Below are 27,598 nucleotides of genomic sequence, written 5' to 3'. Positions count from 1 at the left end.
CTCACAGACAGTGTCATCAGGAGACAACATGTCCTTGACACCACTCACAGACAGTGTCATCAGCAGACAACATGTCCTTGACACCACTCACAGACAGTGTCAACAGGAGACAACATATCCTTGACACCACTCACAGACAGTGTCATCAGGAGACAACATGTCCTTGACACCACTCACAGACAGTGTCAACAGGAGACAACATATCCTTGACACCACTCACAGCATCAGGGAGAAATGTCCAAGACTGTTTTCACAGTTTCACATATTCAATTCAACTGATTCTATATACAACTTGTTTCCATGGAAATGACAAAAGATGAAATGTAATAATTACAAAGTTGATATGCATACATAAGTCTGCCAAGACATTTCCTATACTTTTTCAGATTAACTCTGCTCCGAAAACAAAACCAAAGGCAGTTCAGTGAAAGTAGATTCCATGAAAATTCTAGACTGGCACGAGTGTAGAAATTCATGAAGAAGCATTGAACTCATTTTAAGTTCTATGGAAATGAAACGATTATGTTCCGGGAAAGTCTCTTCCGAGTTCCAGCACTGATAACCAAGTCTGAGGGATGACAATGGCAGCAAAATATATCACCTGTGTAAACAGCCGGGAGTCGGCAGATCCAGGCCGGAATTAAACGATTCACAGGAACGACTGAGCTGGCTTTCAAATCCCAGAATTACATGGAAGATCATCCTCCCCAAAGTCGTTAGATTGACTTGATGAACATGTTAAAGCTTTCAGTGAAATTAAATGGTATTGAGGAAAAATCTTCATACATTCAAAATCTGAATGTCAATAACCAAGAACCAATACAGATTGAAATAAAAAAAACAGGAAAGCTAATTCTTCAGTCTTTATTGAAGCCTTTCCTCCACGACTGAACACATCGGAGTCTGACATACATGACACGCAATGACCTCCCATTATCATCCTCTAATGGTTGCCGAAACATTTACTGTTAAATGGTGCACAGGCATCAAGTTCCTAATTTGCAAGACATTTCTATGCATAAAAACATTTTGTGAAACAAGAACCCTACCTTATTATCAGAAATGAAGTAATCTAATGAATTGGAATCAATAATTACCTAACAAAGTAGTTAACTGAACAAACTAGATGGCTACCACTAGAGGTAACCACAGAACCATCTCACCAGAATCAATACACTCTGTGGGCCCCGGGGTACAGCATGGCAGACGAGGAGGCTGCCGCAGACTATTTGGCTCCTTGGCTACCATGACAAAGAAACCATGTCAAATCAATGGTTATCATTCAGAAAGGTTGGTTTACAGAAAGTAAACACAAGTCAATGATCATCTAATTGTCCATTGTCTTCTGTTGACTAGGGACGGGGGATCATAAGTTGTGCTATCAAAAGCAGGTAGGTGAAATGGATTCTGAATAGCGAGAAAATATTTTAGGATCTTTAAACGTGAACACCTTCAGGTCCAGCAACACAGCATGAACTGTATCTAAACTGTTTCTTAGTAAAGTATTTTCATCCAATTAATACAACACCCCAAAAAACTTTTGAGTCTACAAGCCAGAACTTAGCTCTAAGCATAAATATTTGTACATTTTAGTGGTTTATTATTAGCTGAGCTTACGAGACTTATCTGAATTTTACTAGACTCTGGTTTCGGACTTGTGGCTAAAGTTGCAGACTGTATAACAGTCCAGTACAGTTCACTTGTCAGAAACATACTGTATTCGACGTAATAAGCGTCCCCGCTCTAATAAGCACCCACGGCGATATTTGCTAATATATTGGCAAGTGAACAATCCCAATTAGCACCCCTTCTGATTGATCAATGTACACAAGACTTATTTATTCGCGTATAATATGCACTTGTTTGTTATATGCAACTTTAATTATGGGCAAATAAATTCTTGAAAAATATATCTGTCGTACGTAAACATTTCAGGCTGTCAGCATAAACCACAAAATTTATCTTTCAACTCTGTTTTTTTCTTCACCCAAATAATATTCTTATAAGAGCCCCCTATTTCTAATTTTGGGAGTGCCCTGGGCGCTTATTACGTTTTAAGATCCACTATCATTGTAACAGTGGCATTAAAACTAAATGCTTTTCATGTTTTACCAAAGCAAAGCAGCTAATTAATACTGCCAAAAAACTACAGAAAAGATAAGATAAGGGACAACAATGCCCTGTCTCAGCTCACTACGATCACCACAACTCATGGCAAGATGGACAGTTCTTATGCCAATGAACACAAATCTCAAGAGACTGCTCAACATTAAAATCCTGTTAGGGCCTTCAAGTGTGTAACAAATTGACTACAGCCAGTATCATTGAGGAGTCATCTTAGCAAGATGCACCAACAGCACACTTGTAACCAAATTTGACCACAATGGTTTTTCCCTATCAGAGTCCTTGCGTAAATAGGCCAGAGTCAATATTCAGACACTGGAAGAGCTCATACATCACTTCGCAATCTTATCAGTTATTTTCCCCAGAGAGGATGACAACGACAAATAGAAACGTCATACTTCTATCGATACCGAGTTTGGTTAACTGCCGTATTAGATCTATTCTAGCCACGGCTGGGGACATCCAAAGTGAGCATCACACACTGCACCCACACAGAGCTTCGAACATAGACGAACCACCTGGCTACTACAGTGTGAGTGAGTTTGGTTTCCTGCCATATAAGATCTATTCTAGCCACGGCTGGGGACATCCAAAGTGAGCATCACACACTGCACCCACACAGAGCTTCGAACATAGACGAACCACCTGGCTACTACAGGGTGAGTGAGTTTGGTTGACTGCCGTATTAGATCTATTCTAGCCACGGCTGGGGACACCCAAAGTTAGCATCACACACTACACCCACACAGATGTTCGAACATAGACGAACCGCCTGGCTACTACAGGGTGAGTGAGTTTGGTTTACTGCCGTATTAGATCTATTCTAGCCACGGCTGGGGACACCCAAAGTTAGCATCACACACTACACCCACACAGAGCTTCGAACATAGACAAACCACCTGGCTACTACAGGGTGAGTGAGTTTGGTTTACTGCCGTATTAGATCTATTCTAGCCACGGCTGGGGACACCCAAAGTGAGCATCACACACTGCACCCACACAGAGCTTCGAACATAGACGAACCACCTGGCTACTACAGGGTGAGTGAGTTTGGTTGACTGCCGTATTAGATCTATTCTAGCCCCGGCTGGGGACACCCAAAGTTAGCATCACACACTGCACCCACACAGAGCTTCGAACATAGACGAACCACCTGGCTACTACAGGGTGAGTGAGTTTGGTTTACTGCCGTATTAGATCTATTCTAGCCTAGCAGAGAACACAGAATGGGCCTGACATGTTGCACCCATGCAGGGAATCTTTGTCAAGATGACCGAATGCTTAAACCACAAGGCCATCTCACAGTTCCACTTCCACACACCAACAATACATATCTCAACATCAAAATGAAACTGCATTCATCACTTGAGAACGCAAGCATTCATTTATGAAGACTGAGACCAGGGATATTTATTGATCCAACATGGAAACACTATCAATTTCCAATAAAAACATGTTCAACACCAACGCAACTCATCATTAAGAGAGAAGCATATTTGTCAAAGACTCAAGTTCTGTGAATTATGGAACCTGAGTTTTGGAGACCCTGACATCAGCTGTGCTGTAAAGACAGGCCAATTCTTGCTAACATTCATAGACAGTTACAGCTTCCTTGAACCAATTGATTAGCACAAGGACCCAACTCATTTTGAAGTGAGAAGGAGAGTTACATAATGTAACCAAGACAGATGGCAGATAAACACGAGCTGTGGCTTAAGCATCATTTTACGTCATTACATCTAATAAACTGACAAAAGCTGTATGTTGAATCAATGATCTGCATTCACCGAGCTGGACACAGACCAGAGGGCTCTTGGCCGACATACATAACTCTTCGACAGAAATCTACCTGATCAATAAAGTAGCCGTGTCATCATGCTACGAGACGAGACGAGACGAGACGAGTGTTTTGCAACATGTAGGTGGTGATAATGCGGAACTCCAGAATTCCAGTCTCTGTTCCAGTTGCATCACTGCGATTCATTACCTTCATAACAATGTTGGTGATTGGCTTATTCCGGCTTGGTTTATTTCGATATAACAATGTCACCAACATGCTTTCCCCGGCTTCACGGAGAGTCGTTATATAACATGGTTTGTGTGTGGGTCCTAATGATGCCTGGTTGTGTGGCACTGGTGAAACTCAGCCTGCACAAGTGATAACAATATCATTGGCTATTACACCCAACTCCAAGCCTGTAAATTGAATCTTGACTATAACACTTTCCATTAGTGCCAATATAAAACATGGCACCACAAATACCCTGCTCTGTCTGTACAAGCTTCACATGTTAGAAAGGGAAAAGGTCATTCCAAATAATTTTATGTAAAACATTTTTTGTGACATTTTCCCGTTATGTCGATCTTTACAAAACGACTACATGCAGAGCTCCAGATAAGCTGCGTATCTGCGTAAAATGCGCATACAGAAATGCAGAAATACGCAGTAAAATAAAATCCAAGCGTATCAAATACGCAACAACATTACAGATACACTACAAAAATAAAACGTGTGCGTATCATCAAAACATTGTGAAGTAACCCTGCGTATTCGATTAGCAAATCAGCAACTTATTTTGAGATTGTAAACAGGCATTCCGTCAACCTTGCCAAACTCCACGATGACAGTTACATCATTATCATTTGCCATCACACTTTCTTGTGGAAGTATCGCGGTATTTTTTAGTTCTATAAAGCTCTCGAACCCACATGACACCAGTTTGTAGGGACTAGATGAATAGTGTATTTAAATATTTAACTTAAATACCCACATGTGTAAAAACTAGTGGGTAACAGAAATTTGAATACCCAGATAGAATTACTGATACCCAATGATTTTAGAATGCATGGGTAAAATACCCACAACACCAAAAGCTTATCTGGAGCTCTGTACATAGTAAGTGTTTACTAAGGAAACACAACTATGGTACACTACAGATGGGGAAGCCTAAAGGTTAAAGCGTTCGCTTGTCACGGCGAAGACCCGGGTTCGATTCCCCACATGGGAACAATGTGTGAAGCTCATTTTGGTGTCCCCTGCCGTGATATTGATGGAATATTGCTAAAAGTGGTGTAAAACCATACTCACTCACTCACTCACTCACTCATGTTTTCATGAATCTCAAAACACTATTCCTCCATCCAGAAATATATTAACAGATTGAACCCTGCTGAAAAATTTAATATTAAATCAACATTTAACACCTGTCTTTTTTCACTATTAAATGAACATATTTTCTTGTGCAATATACACACAAAAAATGCTGATGCATCATTATAAATTGTGTCTGGTTGTGAGAATTAAACTTTGAAAATCAAAGCCTAATAGACATAAGTAGGATTTGACAGACAAAATCTACATCAGCCAAAAATGCGACTCAATATGAATGCGACACCCCCTCCTCTCAAGCATCAGTGGATTTATATCTAAACAAAATGTCCTCTGTCAGGTTCACAGGAGAATCCTCATCTTAATCCAACCTTACATTAATCCAATCACACACCAATAGCACCGCTTATTAGCGCTGAGTAGAGTACTTCGGCTAAAACAATACGTTCACGCTGGCTCGTGTCGGCCTTTGATGCAGTCGCAAAGAGCAAAGACACCGTGTTGGGTGGTGTCTGTCTGGACTTGCAGGTGTGATCAGTGATGACATGAGTGAGTTGAACGCTTGTCTTGACCCCAGCAGTGACAATTCACTGGATGTAATTAGTGTTTGAATGACATTGTTTATATTCTTAAATTGTAACCAGTGCTGCTCAATAAACAGTCATGTGGAATACATAGTTGTTTGTTTTCAGCGTATGTCTAAGTTGGTATTTCTGCTATCCAAAATGTCTTATTGTTGATATAAATGTGATGTTTAATAATGCGAGCAAAGACCACTCGCATTTTTTGCATTTAATTCACGCTCGCGTTAATATGAAGATTTACAGTACTATAGAGCACACCCCAAGGACAGCAGTCAGTTCAAGCAGTGGTTGTCATGACATTAGCAGGCACATGTGAACCACCGAACACCAATCACAAACAGATGACAATGAAATATGTCGCTATGGCAACATGCTATGAAAATGTAACTTTACTTGACAAGAACTACACAATGTTTCAGATCAGTGCAAAAGTCAAATCTCTTTTCAGGTAAGAGAGTTAGTCTATCTCCCAGACCCTAGAAAGTAAATAAAAAAAAATGAATCCAACTCAAGACTAGAATGATTTGACAAATACTGGATTTCTTCTGCTCTGAAATTAAGTATTGTTCTGGGCTCCATTAAGATTTTAATTCTTATTTGTAGATATATATTTGGAAATAAGAGAACTTTATTTTGGGGACTTAATGCTACTTGAGGCAGGGAGTGTGAAACGGTAAACAATGACAGCTGGAGTGAGTGAGTCAAGTGGGTTTGATACCTAGTCACCCACATTAAATACTATTACTTTTGTTACAAACGACTTGTTAGACACACACAAGCTGTAACTTTCTATTTATGTTCACTTTGTATTTGTATTTGATGTAATATGTACAAACATATTATTTAAATAATGTCTATATCGATGACGTCACATCCTTCATTTCAATATGAAATATATGGTGTATGGGAGCGGTGTTAACATAAGCTGTAAAGCTTGTTCACCAATCCCAACTCATTTCAATGAATAAAAAATATGTTTAAACCACATTAAATACATCTATATCACGGCATCCTGAAACAGGTGAAGCTTGGGTAGCTTGACCAGTGTTTGCTTGTGTGACAACAGTCCAAGTAGCTGGGGTTCGCTGACCACAAACCTCATCCAATAAACCCTTTCTAATGCAAAGGCGATTTACGTCCCATACTGCTGACAGTTGAAGCGCTAAGATAGAGCAAGTACATGCTTTCCCTTTTTGCAAACACCTGGTGTCATCACTGATTTTCAGTGATCCATGCATATTTTTTCACTGCCATTTTGGCTTTAACACCCAATGGAAGCCGTTTCAGCAGATAATCGAGACTGGTTATTCTCTGGCATTGATGTTTTGTATTTTTGGAACAGAGCCTCGTCCAAGAGTTGTCTTGTCTTCGAGTCAGCCATCCAAGGATTATTCAAACGGAACAAATGAGATCATCTTATTCTCATTTTATCAAAATGGGGTAGTACAGACTTATTCTTCCCAGGAATCACCAATGGGAATAGTACGTGCAAGTACTTTGTGCCTTCTCAAACAATAGAAGACTAAGTTTCCAGGTGAAGAATATGGGTGAGAATGTTTGTGGCTGTCGGCTCTCACACACAACCCTGTTTGAGATGACATGGTTAGAAAGAATCTGCACATGATGAATGTAACAAGAGAACATTGAAATCATTTTTCTGAGAATCAGCAGACATAATTCCTATAATCACATGATCAAACAAAAAATGGAATCACATGACATCACATTACTGAAACAGAAATAGAAATTAGGAACAGTTTGAAAATCAAGATTAATGTGGCTGTCAATGGCGACAATGAAGAATTACTGTTATTACTGTTAGTGTGTTAGAAAACATAATTAAATAAAAAAAATTGTGATGGAGTCTACATGATTCAAAAAAGCAAAATTCTGAAGCAAGACAACACTTAGGACAACATAGGACAACAAAACGCAACTTATTCACCGCAATGAGAATTCCTTTAACATTCAGTGTTACCTTTTGAGCAATAAGTTTCCCCGCCGGAAGCCGGGCCTGTTTCCGTGGATCAATGACATCCTCCTCGTCAACTACCTCCGCCTGACGAGAGAGGGCCACCCGTTTAGGGGGGACAGGGGGTTTGGCCTTCTTGGGGGGCTAGAGAGTTAGAGCAGGGCATGCGTTAAGTCCACAACAGAATACCATGCTGTTCTAGGTTGGCCTTGTGGCAGGCTAGCACTACTTCTATAACTAAGTGAAAGACTCAGGTCCATGACAGGATGTGGATCTGTGGCAGATTCTCAAATGTGTGGCATATTTCCAATCCATGGTAGATCTGATCAGGGCATGAATTTCTACCCAAAACCTTTGAATCTACCTGTTCGAACTTGTCACTTGACTTTTACTATCTAGGCTTACTAGACTGAAAGAAATTAAATTAGATCCAGGACTCAGAGAAGCGGCTTATGTTGACCGGGCATGTCACAAACAAATGAATAAGTTAAGATTCTGTATAAATGTTACAACCCATCCATTGTAATGGATGCCAAGGGATTGGTGAACAAGAATGAACCAGAGGAATTAAATGGACACCATCAGTTGATGACATAGACATGACATCATGGTTTTAATGTCGTCGTCTTGGGCAGTATGCATGTTACAAGTCAACATGCATCTAAGACATATAAGACATCTTTGACTTTCCATGACAAGAAGATTGCATGTTCAATCAAGCCACAAACTTGACAATCTGCCATATTTTAGAGCCTTGCCACAGATCCAGGTCTTCTCATATCTAGTCTAGTTTAGTAAATAACAAGACCTACTGCTGTACTGCTTACAGTGCCTGTAGGAAAACAGTGAAATGGACTCCGCTGAGGTGGGAATAACCATCCATTTAGCAATTTCAAGATAGGAATTTGTTTAACTTTTGTCATGACAGCCCTCTTGAGACATCATAGCCAGACCAGTTTAATTACTATTTCAGTGGGTTGGGGAAAACCATGGCGACAAAGCTGTTTCAGACATCATCTTTGTCGACAATATTCATAAAGGGATCAAGACTAGATGAGTGTCTAATAATTAGAGGATCCTTCCTTGACTATGTATTTTTAACATGACCAGGTGGAAATGTAGCCAATGTAATAGTTGGTCTGGCCTTGAGTGAGTGAGTGAGTTGGGTTTAGCGCCGCTTTTAACAGTATTCCAGTTATATCACAGCGTGTCAGCTTAATGTGTGAAGAGAGCCCAAAGTGATGCAGGTCTCGGACGTTGACCATTTCGGTGAAACCCATGAGCGTGGGTATGGTGCTGACAAACCTAGAAACATAATCGGGGCGAATCGGGATTATAACCCACAATCATAGGTTTCATAGTGTCAAATGATCGATTACACAACTTTCTCTCTCAAGCTTTCTGTCTGGGAAGAGCCGGGATATTTGATTGAATTCATTGCTTTACAAGAACCTAGTAGTGACATTACGCCTTAATTTTCTTGTAGGAAAGGGAAACTTTCTTCTGGACCAAGAGAATGATTTCCATTATTCCTGTCTCCTAGAGGACATGTAAGTGATTCAGCAGTAGTCTTCTCATCATAAACACGTGACATGGTTCTGAAACGTAATATCCTCCACAGCACATGCCAGGCGATTTCAGAGAAAGAGGATTTACAGGTCAGGAGAATTGGATGTAGGATATTGTACGTTTCAGTTAGAGTGCATATCTTCATGGTTCCCACTTCATGTTTTCAAATCAAATAATCTTAACAGGTTTGTATGAATTTGCCCCCTAATAAATGTTAAGAGCATGATGTTTTCAACAAAAAGGACAAAATGTAATATCACGCCACATTTAATATATTGACCTGGTAACTTGGCTTCATTATTGATTTCAAGAAGTGGGAGCCATGTTAAAAAGACTTGTATAAGACTATCCCCATATTTAACCAAAGCCATGGTTGATATGAACATTGAATAGTGAGGTGTTTGTTTCTAAGATTATTAAGAGCAAAGGGAAGAAATGTAGATATTAGCGTTCAAAATAATAGGAAAAAGCAGGAAAGAGGAATTCTAAAATAAAACATAACAAAAAAGGACTGGATTAGCAAATGAGTGTAATTTCAGTTATCTTCAGATTAACAAGAATGTTTGCTCTCGGTTCTCTTTGTCAACAAGGTAAAACTTCAATTTAGAGAAATCCAACAGAATTATGATTCCCTAAATAATATAAATCAAATGGGATTTAATACAAATTAGACTGTCAATCCAAAAGCAAAGACAGCCGCTAAATATTTATATAAATAAAAGATTGAAACGGCAATGCATTTTTACAAACTTTGATCATGGGGTTCTAGCAAACCAAACGCAAACAAAGGAAAAACAACAAAATGTAATATGGATACTGAAGAATTTCAAAGACATTATCAAGCTCATTGTGGTATTAAGCATAACAAATATTACTGCCTTAGCATCAATTTAAAACTGAAAACATTAAATCATATCTGATAAAGAAAGAAATAGTAACACTATGTATTATAAAAGCAAAAAGTCAAAATGAATGATAAGCTTTTCTTCTTATCTTTCAACTGTTTTGAATAATTAGTGAGGCACATCACATGAGACTTTTTACTGAATTCATGAAATATAAGAATAGTCTTTGAGATTCCTGTTAAATCAGTGTGGGATGCAGGGTGAGCAAGGATGCATGGAACAGCACAGCAGTCGTTATTATTTTCAACATCAGTCAATGTCAGTCAATATGGCGGACAGCAGCCAGGGGAGACAACTCTCACGTTGGCAACTCTCACAGGTGAACTGAACTCTTTTCTTCAAACCAAAATTCTTCTTAATGGAATAAATTCAGTGACTGGGTGAAGGACAGTGTTCTTTTGCATTATACAAAGCATTAATATTGGCATTCCAATGAAGAACAAATAATAATTTGTTGTGTTGAATATATATTGCTTGATATATTCAAAATATTCTGTTCTGTCCCCAACCGAAAGCTTAAATTTTACCAAAAATCTGAAATATCAATGTTGCAAATTTTCATGTCATACTACTTCAGCATCATTTCAAAGAAATCAAATTCAAATTTCAAATATACAAGTTTCCAGAGGCTAAAATGAGAGTTCCCCCAAGGCTGAATGTCAATTTAAGTCAAGAGACATGGAGGCTTGAAGACAGAAGCTCGCTTGCTGGATGGCTGGCCTGTGATGTAGTCCTGGAATAAAGCACTCTCAACCTGCGACACATGAACCTGCCACACGACACTTGTACACCCAGGGGATGGTGCAGAGAGAGGAACGAGGCTGTTGGTAGGGGAGTGCACGACAGCAAGAGACACTCAACTGATATCAGTGCTTATTTCTAGAATGTTTCCATGGACCCGTTACACAAAGCAATCCCATGACAGGCACTAGTGCCAAGATCATTTTGTTGAAGGGGTCCCAGGGTATAACTGTGTTAGTGCAAACTGAAGCCCTATTTTTGCAAAAACATTTAAATAAAAAATATCAGCTTTTTATATTTGAAAACCAGGTTGAAGTATTTGAATTTTTGGTTGCACGACATTAAGGTAATTTGGATAATACCTATACTTCAGTTGCAAAATTTTAAAGTTTTCTTCCACACAATCTGAACATTGGTGTCACATTGAAATCAGTTTTGTCACTCTTTCTTCATGTTAACAGTGCCACTCTAACTCCGACCACTTCCGCATCACTGAACCATCCCTGTAATGACAATCACAAAGCATCACCTACCATGGTCTCTTCTTGCTCACTGGGTGGGCTTGAGCTGGGTGGGGCAGGCACTTTATCAATCACAGCACTCTGGGAACACAATTGACAAGTATTAACAATGCATCATGCTTCAAAACAGGAGCTAATGCCAATCACAATATCCCTGCAGCCTTCTAATGCTGTGTTTCTGGTGAAATGTTCAACTGTAAGGCTAATGGATCATCAGTAATTAAAAGATACACATTCCAGGCAACTATACAATACCTGGTGAACAAATGAAAATATGAAACAGGCACCTTTCATACCTTACTCTTGTTATCATTTACGATTTTCTGTGCTTTCGCAACCGAAGAATGAAGAGAGCGTCACAACCATTTCGCACTCTCTAATCACTGGGTTCTAATACTGACCAAAGAGTATACAGACTAATGATAAGAAGCCATTGTATTCAGTGCTAAACGATTAAGGTATGAATAGATATCCAGTGTTCGTTCTAGAGAGCAGCATTGCGACATCTATACCAATCATGACATAAGAATCATACAAATCTACGCAGTGATCTTGCTCGAGACAGAGGGGCATTTGACATTTTAAAAACTTTCTATCGGACATTCTCTATATCATTACGAAATTTCTAAAATATCTTCAGGATGTTTCAGATGACATCAGTCAATGTCCTAGGAAATGAACACGTCTGAAACCCTGCCCATGTGTAGCAGTAGGTTGCATGATTTCCAATTCAAAAGAGTCCTCTATCATAAACAAAAATGCACCTAAAGCATTAACTTCTGTCAATGTGCTCCACTTGCTCGTGTGCAAAATCAGAACTGATCAGTGTGCGAGTTGTTAAGAAGCAAGCTCCATTTCACGTGTGACGCCTACATCAACCTCCCAGAATTTGGAGACTAGAATGAACACAGGGTACAGCAAGTACCTCCCACTTTGTATGGAAAAGATGAAAAAGTCATGAAATTTGTGCTACGTTAACATTTTACCTGGCATTAGATGTAATGCACATTCCCGTCCAGTCAGTATTTAGTTAGCAGCAATAATCCAGTTATTCTGCTTTTGACATTTAACAAAAGGAAATCCATGTACCTGTTTAGGACTTTCTGGTCCACGGATTTGGGCATGCTCTTGTTGCAGTATGGCTGTCTGTCGAGCCGTTTCTTCGGCAGCCGCGACAGCTTGGAGTCGTTGCTCTTCCTGCTCCCGTTCTCTCCTCAGTCGTTCCTGCAGGAACACAACAGTAGAATGTCACACAGCCCTCATGAAGCTCACGTGCGGGACAGGAAAATAATAAGAATGCTGTGCCCATCACTGCGTCATGTGATAATAGATGGATAGTTTACACCTGATACATGTATTTCTATGGACTAGGTGCCTTCAAGATATAACTGATATAAGGTGAATGTGTCTTGAATGTGGTGTGAATACACCCTATGTAATCACACAAGGCAACAAGCAGCAAATACATCAGTGACATCACCGATTACAAGTCATACTGCAAAAAACATATTTCCCATCTGAAAAATGAAATATAATTATTAAAACCATAATATTTTTTTAGATGTGAGTCATGATAAATAAGAGTTGCTAATTAAACCACAACAAACAAGTAAACAACCTGTGATACCCACATTCAGTCCTCTGTTGAACAAACTTGGATTAAGATTATTAGCACACGTTAAAAGTACATCAAATTCCTATCAGATTTCATCACACATGAAAGAGGGAAGGTTTTGCAGAGTGGAGAGAGCATGCAACAAACACAGGAACAGCTAGCACAGGCCACATGCGATCACACTCATGGTGACCAGTCTCTTTCAACTGTATTCTCAGCCTACATACTGCAATATGTTCATGGGGAAGACTAGCACTTTAACAAAGGCACAATCTTTTTCTATATCATTTCCTCTGTGATTCATGATTTCAGCTTAAGAATGACAATACCCAATATTGTTACACCTTGTTATCTTGATGCCTTGAGCACAGTGACAGTCATGAGTGTTCTTAACATATGGAAATTCAGTTGAAACTTGGTCCAGCAGACAATCGAATTGGATTTGTTTTTAGTACCAGTATAAGCAGAGTATGCTAGTAGACCAGAGGGGCATTACGGTTTTGCTGCAAAGTAACAGTCTTAAACAATATATATGCTGTCAAGGGTTAGAAAGTTTCGGGTTTTTTCACTTGGACCCAAAATTATCTGCTACAGAATTCATGACACTTTTAATGGACAGCAACTTCTTTCCTTCTTTGACACAACATTTCCGAGCTACTTCTCGCTCCTTCATCAGGTGAATACTGAAGTACAAGAAGTAGCTCTGAAACCTCGGAAGAGTATTCATGTTCTTCCAATTTCTAAATGCCTATCATAGACTTCAATCTTCTACAGAGTTGCCATCTACCTATGTTGAAAGTGGTGGTCCACAAGGAAGTCTTTGAAAGGTACTAATCTCGGACTAGCAGACAATGGAAGAGTTAACATGGTGGTACAGTAAACCTCAGACTAAAATAGACATGTTACAAACTGAACAAGCTAAACGTCACTTACACTAAGTGCTCAGATTCACCTATCATCATTTACTTGTCTTCTTGTTGCCAGTTGTTATTACATCAATTTTAGACAAGCTGTACATTAGACTTTATGTTTATTCTCCCTGTAGTGTTTTCTTGTACGATCAACAACTCCCACTCGTCGAGTATTTCTTAAATACAGATTTTTGACACGTACACAAGTAGGCTGTATCCCAGAAACTAGAGAATATATTATAAAAGGAATCAAACTGAAGTCTAGAATGAAATTCAGCATTGTCCTGGGCTTCATTTGAATTTATTTTTTATGTTGAGAATATATATTTTTAAATGAGATAACTATATTTCTGAGACCCAATGTTAGTCTAGTATGCAGCTGAAAAGGTTACATTGGGTACTTATGCACAGGGTCGTTATACAATTGTTTTTTTATGTAAAAATAACATTCATATTTGTACACAAGCAACCCAATATTAATTGGGTCATGGCAGTTTACTGTGCTTTGTTTGTTTAACGTAAATAATTGAGTCTGGACCAGACAATGCAGTGATTGACATCATGAGCATCGATCTACGCAATTGGGATACGATGACATGCATCAACCAAGTCAGTGAGCCTGACCACCCGATCCCGTTAGTTGCCTCTTACGACAAGCATAGCCGCCTTTTATGGCAAGCATGTGTTGCTGAAGACCTATTCTACCCCGGATCTTCACGGGTCCTACTGTGCATATATTACGCAAATATGTAGTTTATCTGGAGCTGTCATGATCAACAATATAATGCAATAGATGCCTACAAAACTGTCCTTAGTATAAATTCACTACGACAAGACAACATTGCATCATTAGTTATTAAAAAACAACAATATATTTCCATATTTGATTAAAGTAACTATTTCAACAAAACAAGCCTAACATTATAGCATCTTCAAGCAACATATTAGCCAGGAGTAAACTTCTTGTAAAATCTAAAAGAACGTTTAACATTAACATGATTAATGGTCTACTTCTGGATGGAGTCTTTGAGAAAATTAAAAATTTCTACAACAAAAAGAACTCAAACTTTAAGTATAATAACTTGATATATATATGCCATCTATATGTTACAGTCAATGTGTAAAATGGCTGAAACTTTCATTTAGGCATTTTACAAAACCCCAAAATATTTCAGTCAGTTTACAATTATTTTCCTGTCAGATTGACAAAAAGATGTAAAGGGGCTCAAAAACATCACAAATGACTAATTATGCTAGGACTCCAGGCAAAACAATTAAAAATAAAAACACTGATTTTTGTTTTCTTTTAATCCCATCATTTTCAGTAACAAGGTAATGACACAGAGCATACAAATCTTTGGAATTCATTATCATGATATAATATATGGAAAAATAATTGCAAACTGATTAAATATTTTTGGTGTTCTGTAAATTGCCAAAGTGAAAATTTCAGTCATTTTACACATTGACTGTAACATACTGGTATATCAAGCCTCAATCCATATATCAAGCCTTTCCACAAAGCGATCTTAGCAGTTAGATGATGATAACTCCTTTTATTAAACATTGACTTATGACAGTCGGAGCTGGAAGATCGCATTGTGGACCGGGGCCCAGGTGATGTAATACGACATTGTTGCAAGTCTCAGTGAATGCTACTGGAGATACAAGGCAGTGTGATGAGTCCATGTATACAGATAGTCTGGAGTACATGGTCAAGCAGAGTCTAGAGGTACAAGCTACAGTCAGAGGGATGCAGGCAAGAATCTGCCAATAGTGTAGCAGTTGTGTCAACCTGTCACATGTGGAGACACAGATAAAGGCCATCCATCATGGGTAATTCATTCTTTCTAAATGTTTTGAAACAAGGGTTACTGGTAAATTACAAATCACATTCACTGAAGTTGTCACCAGTAATGTTGAAGCCGAAAATAACAGGGTTAGAAATTCAATCTTATTTTCACTTGTCTACAAACAAAACAAAAGTTGTCATCTACCTAATGATAAAAGTGGTAGTCCACAAGGAATTGTCACAAGTCTTTCCTCATGTCAATATCGAAACCCTGAATGAGATAATGTTTCTATATCAGTAATGTACCATATTAAATAAATATTTAAATTGCAGCTTCTGAAACTGGCACTAGTCCTCCTGTAGTCCTTGTCAAACTGCCCAATACTTAAGGTATCATAAAGACAAGTAGAAATTTGCATTTTTTAAACGCTTTGATGTATGTAGGATTAGTGGACTAAACATGTTGAAATTGTAACACATTATTCACAAGACAGTATTACATCGTACCGACCAACTTATTCTAAAACCTGCCAAAAAGCCTCGAATGAAAGGAATTTCGAACCCTGTTATTACAATCCTATCAGATGGATGGACTTCCTCCATCACCTCCCTGTGACAAGTTGACAGTCCTAGAGTCTGCATTCCGTCTAGGCGTGTCTGGGTGTAGGACCTACCAGGTGTTCGGAATGTTCCGCCTCCCATTGTAGGGTCTCCTTAATCATGTCCTCGTCCTATAACACAACGACTGGCTACAGGCGGATGCCGCTAACTACACCACTTGGGCTTCTAGTGCGAGTGTCCTTGTGCTACTATCACCACACAGCAGACAGGACTCTCATACAATAGTTGTGTTTCACTTGACTCCACTAGCCCCAACATGTCCATTGCAAACATTGTTTTTATAGCTTTTAATGTTTATTTATGGGCTACCATGAGCTGAGCTTCAAAGAAATTTTACCAAACTTGGTTTCAGATGAGTGGCTAAGTCTCAGATTGATGTTGAATTGAAATATTACTGCGTCAAGTTTCAATTTACTCCTTGGGCCAGTTAAAAAAACTTGGTTGACAAATTTGTCGAAATGTGAGAAAAGCATCAAAAATTGAAAAGCAGTATTTTTTTTAAATTCAGCCAAACAGAAATAAAGAAATTTTTATAAAAAAAAACCCAACTCATTTACTGTCATCATCAATACAAATAATTTATTAAAAATACAATAACTAAAACCTGTTGAAAATTTATCTTAAAATTGTTTTTTTAAATTTTTCATTCAACCTACCAACCTGAAGTTTTGGCCAAAATTCCCAAAACCAAAAAGAAAAGAAAAGCTTGGCCTCATTACATTAAGACCACAGAACAAGGATCCCTACTTTGAACATGAGGATTCCCGACATTCCCCAGACAAATGTTTTCCATAACACTTGATGAATGAGGGATGATGTAATTCACGCCCAAGTCAGCATTCTACCCTACCATAGAGGCATATGTGGCAAACCAGTAAAGGAAAGCATGAGCAATGATCAGCGCCATTGGGGCACAGTGACATGCAATCAAGTTTCTTAGCTTTGCAGATGGCTCACCTAATTAGCATGTGAAATCTGGCAAGACCCACCCTTGAGGGAACACTATCAGACAACCCTTCGACTAAGTCGAGACAAAGATACTCTAACTCTAAAGCCAGACCCACCCTAGAGGGAACACAATCAGACAACCCTTCGACCCAGTCGAGACATAAATACTCTTCCACTAAGGCCCGACCCACCCTAGAGGCAACACTATCAGACAACCCTTCGACCGAGTCAAGACAAAGATACTCTACCTCTAAAGCCAGACTCACCGAAGATGCAACACTATCAGATTGCTCTTTTACTGATAATGGTCTAGTTCCTAACATCAAGTGGAAATGCTGTATGGTGATCTGAGATTCTACACCACAAGGTATCTACTAACTACACTTCCAGGTGCACTTCAGCTGGACTCTAACCATGCAGGGCTTGGTGTTGGTGTAAATCATGTGAAGGATGGGACCACTGGCTACATCACATACTAATAGTGTCTTTTAAACACAGGTGCAAATATAACTTACAAAAATGAGGGACCACTCTCACAGAAATACATTATGCACTGAATAAATTAAATTATATTGGTACAGGAACAGGTAATGATACAAAACTAGGCAAAGTCATAAAAAAAACTTTGTACAGGTGTGTAAACGAGCTTCTCTCACCTGTCGGATTAACCGCATTTCCTCATCCTCCCTGTCAATACTCGATACAGAGCCTTGCCGGGATGATGCCAGAAAGCCGACCGGACTGCCAGGACTGGATATCTCCGGGGTGGAGTTAGGGTCATAGCCATCACACACCATGATATTCATCATGTCCCCAACACTACGCAATGCTCGAACAGCTTCTTGGTGAGTTGACCCAAGCAAACTCGTACCATTCACCTGGGGAAGGGAAATTGGTGACACATTGGCTAAAACCTTACTGATGACTGTTCATACCAAATGGACATCAAAGACAATGTTTATTATATCTCAGGCCTTCCAAGACACGTCTGGTTCAATGACTGCTTGCTACAGACAGGATAAGTTGGACTAACCTCAAGTATTCTCTGGCCTATCACAAGCCGTCCATCTTTCCCAACAGCACCTTCTTCGTTAATCTGGAAAGGGATCAAACACCCATCAAACTGTGTGAAGACAGCAATAATAATAGTAATTCTGGTAATCTGGGATTGAAAAGACACTTATGGTATTTCCTGCAGTTCCTGCTAAGGGAAGTGAGGACGGAAGCAGAAAAAAACATCAGCTGATTTATTTGTTGCTTAATGCCAGACTAAGCAATATTCCAGCTATTCGATGGCCGCCTGTAAATAAACAATTCTGGGCAAGACAAACCACTGATTGATATCTTGAACAACCTAATCCAGCAGTCACACCTTACAACAAAAGTAGGTTCCTGGGGATCAATTCCACCTTCAAATCTCAAGTTGGCTGATCAAGGCTCAACATATCTGTGTAAGTCATTGCGGTCATCACTGAATATATAAGATACGAAATCCCCCTGCAGTGTTCACCCACTTATTTGACCAGTTGGGGGATGTTCCACACACTGAATATATAAGATACGAAATCCCCCTGCAGTGTTCACCCACTTATTTGACCAGTTGGGGGATGTTCCACACACTGAATATATAAGATACGAAATCCCCCTGCAGTGTTCTCCCACTTATTTGACCAGTTGGGGGGATGTTCCACACACTGAATATATAAGATACGAAATCCCCCTGGAGCGTTCACCCACTTATTTGACCAGTTGGGGGATGTTCCACACACTGAATATATAAGATATGAAATCCCCCTGCAGTGTTCTCCCACTTACTTGACCAGTTGGGGGATGTTCCACACACTGAATATATAAGATACGAAATCCCCCTGCAGTGTTCTCCCAATTATTTGACCAGTTGGGGGATGTTCCACACACTGAATATATAAGATACGAAATCCCCCTGCAGTGTTCACCCACTTATTTGACCAGTTGGGGGATGTTCCACACTCTGAATATATAAGAAACGAAATCCCCCTGCAGTGTTCACCCACTTATTTGACCAGTTGGGGGATGTTCCACACTCTGAATATATAAGAAACGAAATCCCCCTGCAGTGTTCTCCCACTTATTTGACCAGTTGGGGGATGTTCCACACTGAAGTCACAAAAGTGGGAAAGTTTTTACATTTTACATTTTCCCAAAACAATTAGCCGAGATGTTAGAGCTTGCTCTGATCTCGGTGTCTTGCAAGCAAGCAGTCTTAATTTTATGAAAATCCAATCATGCAATCCTGGTGGGGATGCAACACATGCCATGGAGGAAACTGTCTTTATCCCATCAGTTGAACCTACCCGTGAAATAAAGATGCCCTCATCATTCTTGTCCCGAGGGTTTGCAGAGAAGTTCTTGATACCACCCTTAATACTCATACCAAGCTTGTCTCCCTGTTCCTTCACTATAACAAGTTCCTGAAACAAATACCACCATCTTACTGTCCTATTGGCACAAGATATGAGGACGTAAAATACATTTATTGACATGATGATTTCAGGTCCATGATCCAAAACATGTTGCCACAAACAGCAACACCTACAGCAAAACACTGTTAATCGAGACAGCAATTAGTGAGTGAGTATGGTTTTACGCTGCTTTTAGCAACATTCCAGCAATATCACAGTGGGGGACACCAGAAATGGGCTTCACACGAGACAGCAATTAACAAATCTTCATATTAGCCAACAATGGCTACGAAATAATGTCCCATTAACCATGCATGGATTTTTACAACAGTAATCATCCTGAAAGTTTCTGAGTAATGGGTCAGGAAGGTTTCATGCATATGTAAATAATATCTTCCTTTGTTACATTCAAAATACTGAAATGCATGCACTCAATGCTTGTGTGAATATCTGCCAAATTACAAATTACCAGCCATTTTGGAGGTCATGATGACCCTTATACTGGCTGTGTTATCATAATCCCTTTGATCAACTTTCAATGTTTATTGGAGGTTAATCTGTCTATCGTCTCAGTCAATCCCTCTATTATTGATATTCATTACCTTTTAGGTGGGTGTGTTTGTTGATTACGCCACACTCAACAATATTTTAGCTAAATGACATCAGACTGTAAATAATCGAGTCTGGATCAGACAAACAAGTGAACGACATTATGAGTTATGACCCATGCAGTCAGGGTACGTTGACATGTCACCAAGCAAGTCATGCTCGGGACCAATTCTAACCCAGAATCACCCCGAGTCATTACCTCTAAAAGCCCAGACAGACGAAACAAGGTGAGGGTGAGGGACAACTTTGTTACCTGCAAATTTCGCTACACAACAGTCTGGCCTGATGGTGAAGGAACAAAACTAACCTCTAAACCTTTCGGTGGCGGGTCGTGTCGCACAGACAGGTTGATCTCGTACGTAGGGGCAATCAGTGCCATCACAGCCTCTTGATGTGTACATTCCGTTACGTTTTTGCCGTTAACCTAAAAACAATACTCATAGATGTATTTCCTGGTGTGGAGAGGGTGGGTGAACGCTGGGTGAGTTAAATGGCATAAGTCACAGATGTTGACGACTTCGGTGAAAAGTGCAGGTATGGTCCTGATGGACCAAGGAAAATCAGGCATAAAGCCGAATTCAAACCCCAGGCCAGCAGATCCTGGCACAGTGAAGGGTTGTAACTCCGCACAGAAAGAGAGACCTCTAGATCTCCGGACAAGTGTAATTACACAGATATTCGAAGATCTAACTTACCGCTATTATTCTATCTCCTATTTTCAACTTTGATTTGGAAGCAGCACCATCTTTAACTATCTGAAATGTAGAGATAGAGCTTGATATTAACAGAGGACGACAGTATCACATTAATTAATGGACAAATGTTTGCAATTGGTTTGGACATGTATTGTGGAAGCTCCACCAAAATACCATAAACAAATTCCCTAGTGATAACTTTCACTTTTTGTTTAAAGTTTCCATCAATAACCAAATAAAATTACAGTCAAACATGCCCCACTGCACGTAGCAAATTCCGGCGACACTAACTTTATATAAATAGTAATACAGACTTATTCTAGCAGTAGCTCCAACTTCTAGCAATAGCTCCAACTTCTAAGCAACAAACTTTTACCTTGGATACAAAAATGCCTGGTTCCTCGGCACCGAAAGGCTGACTTGAGTGATCACTGCCGCCCACAATACTGAGACCCAGGGGGCCCCCAGCTTTTCGTATCACTATGTCCTACAAACACGCAATAATTGTTTCATCACTCGGATATATCGGTCACTAAATTGTGGGTTTTCTTCACAAACTTAATTTTCGTATCTGAGTTTGTCAATTTCATCCAACTGTAAATGGTAAAATGATTTCACACAACCAAATGATAACTAACTGCACTGTCTTCCTTAATGAATACAACCTCTGAAGCTGATGAATGTGTCTTTGACATGCTTCTTGTTATCACACAAGAGTGTATATCCAATGCAATGACGCCAAGGGAGAACAAGTTACTTACCTCATGAAAGGGTTGTTCTTTATCTGCTGAAGAAGAATCAATGTGATTCACATGCACTTTACTAATTGTTTGTCGCTCCATCATAACTGTGCTGTTTCCAGCACTAACTTCCTTCCCCGATAAAACCGCACTGGGGACGCTGGAGTCACTGACATAAGAACTATTTACACTCTGATTTGAGAAAGACACTGTAGCTGGTGTTGGGGAAATGTTTTCCTTGTTTTCCGTAGTCCGTATGGACGATTGGGACGTGTTGGGGGACCGGTTAAACCCGGGATACACAAACTTGGGCGGCTGGACCACAGCTGGGGGAGTTGACCAATCAGACGACAGTGTCCGTGGCGCCGCCTTTGGTGAAGATTGTCCAGCACTAGGGGAAGGATTGGCTTGGATTGTGGGTGAAGGGGTGGCTTGGGTGGTGGGGGAGGGGGGTGGCCTAACAACAGGGGAGGGTACTTCTTCAGCACCTGGAGTAACTTGGCTCTGATATGTATATGAGGATGGCACAGCAGAAGCAAACACACTTGGACTAGAGCTGACTTCCGATTGACTGACGTTGAGTGTGGCGTTGTCAGCTGTAGGTAAGCTGTCGTTCCAATGAATACGTGGTTGTGTCATCGTTGGCAGCTTGTGTCCTGTGGTTGTGTCAGTTGTGTCTTTACTGTCTGGGGACTTTGGGACAATTTTCTCCCGATATACAACAAGCTGTATCGTCCGGTCGGAGCCAGTCAGCAGGGCCACTGCCTGGTCATGACGCGCGTCGGACAGATCCACGTTGTTTATCTAAGGGAGACAATAATGAACTAGCATGGGAAAACTGATCTTTAGACTGTTATATTTCATAGGGCTGAATGATAGATAGGCTGATATAACATTTCCGTAAGTATATGTTGTTTAAGATACAAAACATATCATGACACTTTAGTCTTCTATGTAACAAATGTAACCAGAAGCTGGATTTTCCCAAATCAATGTTTGATGCCAAATGTTCACCAAAGTCAATAAAGTATGCCAAAGCCTTGACCATTGGTGAAAAGATGTGATTTGTTTGGTTGTTGTTTAATGCCGCACTCAGCAATATTACAGCTATGTGACGGCGCTCTGTAAAGAATTGAGTCCAACCAGACAATCCTGTGACTGACATCATGAGCATCGATCTACACAACTGGGAGATGATGACATGCATCAACCAAGTCAGCGAGCCTGACCACATGATCCCGTTAGTCGGCTCAAACGGCAAGCATGGGTTGCTGAAGACCTACTCTCTACCCAGAGGAATACATACATGATAAAGATTATGTTTGTATTGTTGAGTGTAATATTGTGGCGCACCTGGAAAGTATTTCAGCCAAAGCCACATCAGCAGTTTACTCTTCAGGAGCCATAACATCATTGGAGCATCCACGTTATGACACTTACCGACATGATGCGATCCCCGACTTGCAGCTTGCCATCGTTATGTGCTGTTCCCCCTTCCACTATCCGTGATATGTAGATGGCCTGAAGACAAGACTTACATGGTTAGGAAATGGAGTCACACGGGTAGGTGACACTAACTTCACAGCCTGACATCATGTGCTAAAAAGTGTGTATCAACTCCACATCTATTCCTGAAGATTACAAAGTACATTTGCAGTACAACTGCACTAGTAATACTCAATCAGTATACGTTATAATATCCACATGGACGCTTTCATTTTCCACAATGACAGAATCCTGTAGCAACTGGGGTGTTTTCACCTACCAATAACGAACAGGATGTTATATTGCAGTATTTCCATCTAACATGTTTGTACTGGAGGAAAATTGGAATTTAACTTTTTTACAATGTACATATGATATGCTACTTGTTTCATCCCATCGTCCACAGGATGGTTAAAAAACTGATGTTGTTAGTCAACGACTACACTTCTAAAACAGGCAAAATCCGGAAAATCAAATTCAACAAAACAGTTTTGAAATGCAAACTTGCATTAGTGTTGAAAAACAAGCTCTCAAACTTCAAAACATTTCATGTGAGGAGCTAACAGCAAACTTTTCTCCAAAAAGCTGCATCTTCAAGACAAAAAACAAATAGCAATTCTATCACTTCAAGGCCAGGAAGAGCAAAGACAGAAGAGTGAAAGAGTGAAGACAGAATCAGAAACATGCCGGAAGGCGGAGCACACCATGCACAAGGTCAAGGTTTCTCCTAGAGTAAGAGTCAGAATGTAAATTGGACAAGGCATCAGTCCCTGTCACACATCAATAGTGTTGCCAGAAATGCAACATTTCTAAACCAAAACTACAGACAGAAAGAGTTGGACACAAATATTCCTGTTAATAGTGAAACACAAGGAATCAAATTTCATTCAACAGCTACTGATCTAAAATCTTAGTATTTCAGTTTTCTTTGATAAAACCATTTACGAAAAAATTGCTGACTAAATTATATTTTAAAAATGTCCTCTTAGCTTAGTCTAAATATTGACCAAACTGTCTACAACAACCAGATGGAAACATCCACATGCTTCTATGAACTTGCTACTAAGAACACACATGTACCAGGAGGCAGATCTACAGGAGACATCAACACTCGAGTTTCAGTATTCTATAACAGACTGGTTCAAACGTCGCCATCAGAGGCTTGGAATCCTTCTTCTAAATCCAATGGGTTTAATGCAACAATCACAAACTGAATAACAGAACACCCTAGGGCAGAATATATACGGCTGATCCCTTAACAGAGGTTTTACAATTAAAGCACTACCCAAAAGAAGTTAAATAACACCTGATTCTTTCATATTCTTTCATAATCTGTCAGGGCCGTTTCAGATTAACTGAAGTCATATGACAAAATTGAGTATTCTGTAACTTCTTTGTAGTAGTATATTTTGCCTCCATTCTACACTGATATTTACAGCAGGATTTCCTATTGAAATGATTAATCATAAAAGGTGAGCTGTCTGTGACATCACAATTAACCTTGAACATCCATCAATTGAACAAAATTACTGAATTCCTTTGGAGCAGCCTAAAACACTCACTGACCACCCAATTTAACAATGCCACAGACCATTCTGTTACAGTGACAACCTAATTGCAACCAGATTAGTTCCTAAGTTTAGCTACATATTTTCTTGACAAATCCTATTTTAATTCAAAAGAAACACATTCAACCAAGTTGCACTGAGGTTTCTTGCTGCCCTGGTGAAACAGTGCAAGTGTTAATGTCCGTGGTGGTTCTACACAAGGGAGGACTAGAGAGCCATGCAGGCAGCATTCAGCCTGTACCCACCTCCAGCAGGGAATAGAGTTGCTGAAACGAAAAATGTCAGGTGACCCATGTACTAACTGGAGCCAGTGAGAGAAAGCGAGTGAGTGAGTGAGTGAGTGAGGGTTGGAACAGGTTGAGTCAGACCTACTAACAATCATTTTGGACTGTTTGTCATGTACTTGCACATATGCCAATACCTAGGACAAAAACAACAGGACTTAATTTTGAAAACTTTTAATGATTGTTGAATGAAGGGATGTACCTTAAACCACAACATCTCAAGAATTGCTGCTATCACACTACAATATGTTTCATTCACTTTTCCCAGATGTATTGGTCCATGGACTACTGTAGTATTAAAACAGGGAGTCAATAGACTTTTACCCCAAACTCTTCAGCATCGGTAATGGATGAATAAATATGATTGTCCCTATTGTCAAACTGTGAAATACATAGTCAGAGCTGGAATGGGAACACTGAAAGTGTCTCTACACTGTTTGATGCTTCTCGGACAGTCCGACATGTCGCGACGGTGATCACAAGCCTCATCAGTTTCAATTTTTCCTGGCACTCTTGTAGCCTCATGAGAAGACAATAGATGAGACTCCTCTCAATCATCAACACCTCCTTAGTTCCGTAACTTTTGGAATCCTAAATGACGATTTTGTTTCTAGAGCAAGCATTTTATTCATCCTCAAAGAATCATGTCGTAAAGGTAATGTGTGTGTACTGTTTGCTACCTGTAAACTATTTTCCCCTGACTCAGTAGACGAAACAAAAGGTCCCATTGTGAAAGACGATACCTTCTTCGAAAGCGAAGCATGAGCAAAGAAACATACTAAAAGCAAACAGAACCCACTAAATGAAGAGACTGGGCAGACAATCTGAATCAGTGACGACAACAAACTGCTGTTGACTGGAGGGTCTGACGGGAACAATACTACAGTTCACAGTATCACAAGGACTGGGAGTTTAACAGCTCACGAAAAGTAAATCCAATTTGTCTGTGCGGGACGATTCTTGAAGTACACGTTGAAGAGCCTGTCGTGGTAACCATAGCAACAATCATGACATGGAGACAATTTGACATGTTTACTTACTACTTTACACCTTCCCAGGGGTGACTCAATGTGAGCCCATACTACAGTATACAAAATACTTAAGTTTCATTGTGCTCTACCACCAGACCATGGAGGTGGTCCATTGCAGTGGTTGAAGTCAGACCAGAGAGTGTGTGTGTGTTTGTTGTTAAATGCCCCTTCAGCAATATTCCAGCTATATGATGGCAGCCTGTAAATAATAAGAATCTGGACCAGACAATCCAATGATTGATATTGTGAGCAAATATACATGCTATCTGGTTCAATTCTAACCCGGAATCCCCACACACTGGGTCTGACCACTGTCCATAAGTCGCCTCATACAACCAAGATTGGTTGATGGGAACGAATTCTATCCCGGAATCCCCACTGGGCATCAAACCACAGGCTGATGGAGAATACATTAACTGAAGTCTGTCAGGTGTGATGGCACACCAGCCCCACCAAGGCACAGGTATACCAGATGGTTTCCCACAAAACAAAACCCAATTACTATAATATAAACTGGCATCCAAGCCTTCATCACACTATACATAAGTATTTGTACTTTAAAGACTCATGCTTCAACTGTGACTATCATACATCTATTGACAGAATAAGCTGTCACAAAACCACATGCTTGAAAGAAATATCAATTGACTTCTCCATCTCTTGACTCTAACACGATTTAAATGGATTTCATGTATACAGAAAGAGTACTTCATCCCCCAGGTCACCGACCCTTTACTTAATATCTCGATCTGTGGCATGAATCTGCAATAACAACAGGTTGGAATAAATTTGTTTCTAAAACCCATTTGGCATATGCCAGTTTATGCAATGTTTATCAATATGAGAAAAAACAGTTTAATCGACCTCGTGACACAAAACTATAGTCTCAAATCCTGAAAAGAAAGCTACTACTGGCTTCAGAAATAAAGTATCTACAAGCAGCTCAAGTAAATCAGGAGACCCTGGACGTGTCCACTCACTGTATCATTGCCCTTGTACGGCACGGAGCCACGCCCACCAGCTATACTGAAGCCCAGACCACCAGCATCCCGATACAGTGTGGTTCCAATTGTCTGAAAGTGAAGGTGATGCCTTGTTAGATAAAGACAACACTTGGTTGGATCTGATGGAGTGTGAAAGGGAAGATTTCAAGGAATTGAATTCCCCATAGGACACCTAGTGTTTTCACCTATGATACTAGTAAGGCCCTCTTTGTTCAGGGAACTAGCTGCCTGACAGGTATTTCACTGTCACGATGTGATGTTGGAAAATGAAAACAAATGTAAAAGGTGATTCAGATTTGATTAGTTTGTGGGGTTTTCACACTTCAGAT

The 27,598-nt window shown here is 39.8% G+C and overlaps 1 protein-coding gene across 23 annotated transcripts in view; it reads right to left on the bottom strand.

Moving 5' to 3' along the window:
* The window catches only part of LOC124147884 (protein scribble homolog), a 122,524-nt gene that overhangs the window by 37,760 nt on the left and 57,166 nt on the right, over nucleotides 1-27,598 (bottom strand). For 18 of the 23 annotated variants that reach the window (XR_006862892.2, XR_006862893.2, XR_006862894.2 and 15 more), the window contains exons 22-35: nucleotides 27,246-27,338; nucleotides 25,196-25,216; nucleotides 23,338-23,418; nucleotides 21,919-22,701; nucleotides 21,534-21,644; nucleotides 21,158-21,217; nucleotides 20,770-20,886; nucleotides 19,746-19,862; nucleotides 18,446-18,508; nucleotides 18,069-18,290; nucleotides 16,518-16,574; nucleotides 12,615-12,749; nucleotides 11,538-11,606; nucleotides 7,796-7,933 (exon numbers count right to left, since the gene is read on the bottom strand). Coding sequence is in view for 20 of the 23 variants with exons in the window: in XM_046518705.2 (XP_046374661.2) it covers nucleotides 7,796-7,933; nucleotides 11,538-11,606; nucleotides 12,615-12,749; nucleotides 16,518-16,574; nucleotides 18,069-18,290; nucleotides 18,446-18,508; nucleotides 19,746-19,862; nucleotides 20,770-20,886; nucleotides 21,158-21,217; nucleotides 21,534-21,644; nucleotides 21,919-22,701; nucleotides 23,338-23,418; nucleotides 25,196-25,216; nucleotides 27,246-27,338 (2,067 nt within the window). In the remaining 3 variants the exon portion in view is untranslated. The remainder of the gene's footprint in view (nucleotides 1-7,795; nucleotides 7,934-11,537; nucleotides 11,607-12,614; nucleotides 12,750-16,517; nucleotides 16,575-18,068; nucleotides 18,291-18,445; nucleotides 18,509-19,745; nucleotides 19,863-20,769; nucleotides 20,887-21,157; nucleotides 21,218-21,533; nucleotides 21,645-21,918; nucleotides 22,702-23,337; nucleotides 23,419-25,195; nucleotides 25,217-27,245; nucleotides 27,339-27,598) is intronic. The other 5 variants (XM_046518715.2, XM_046518720.2, XM_046518723.2 and 2 more) reach the window with 3 other exon arrangements.

Source organism: Haliotis rufescens, unplaced genomic scaffold, assembly GCF_023055435.1.
Source record: "Haliotis rufescens isolate VD_foot unplaced genomic scaffold, xgHalRufe1.0.p SCAF_1, whole genome shotgun sequence".
Lineage (NCBI taxonomy): Eukaryota > Metazoa > Mollusca > Gastropoda > Lepetellida > Haliotidae > Haliotis > Haliotis rufescens.
Note: the sequence above shows the minus strand (reverse complement) of the source record. Positions and strands in the feature narration are given on the sequence as shown.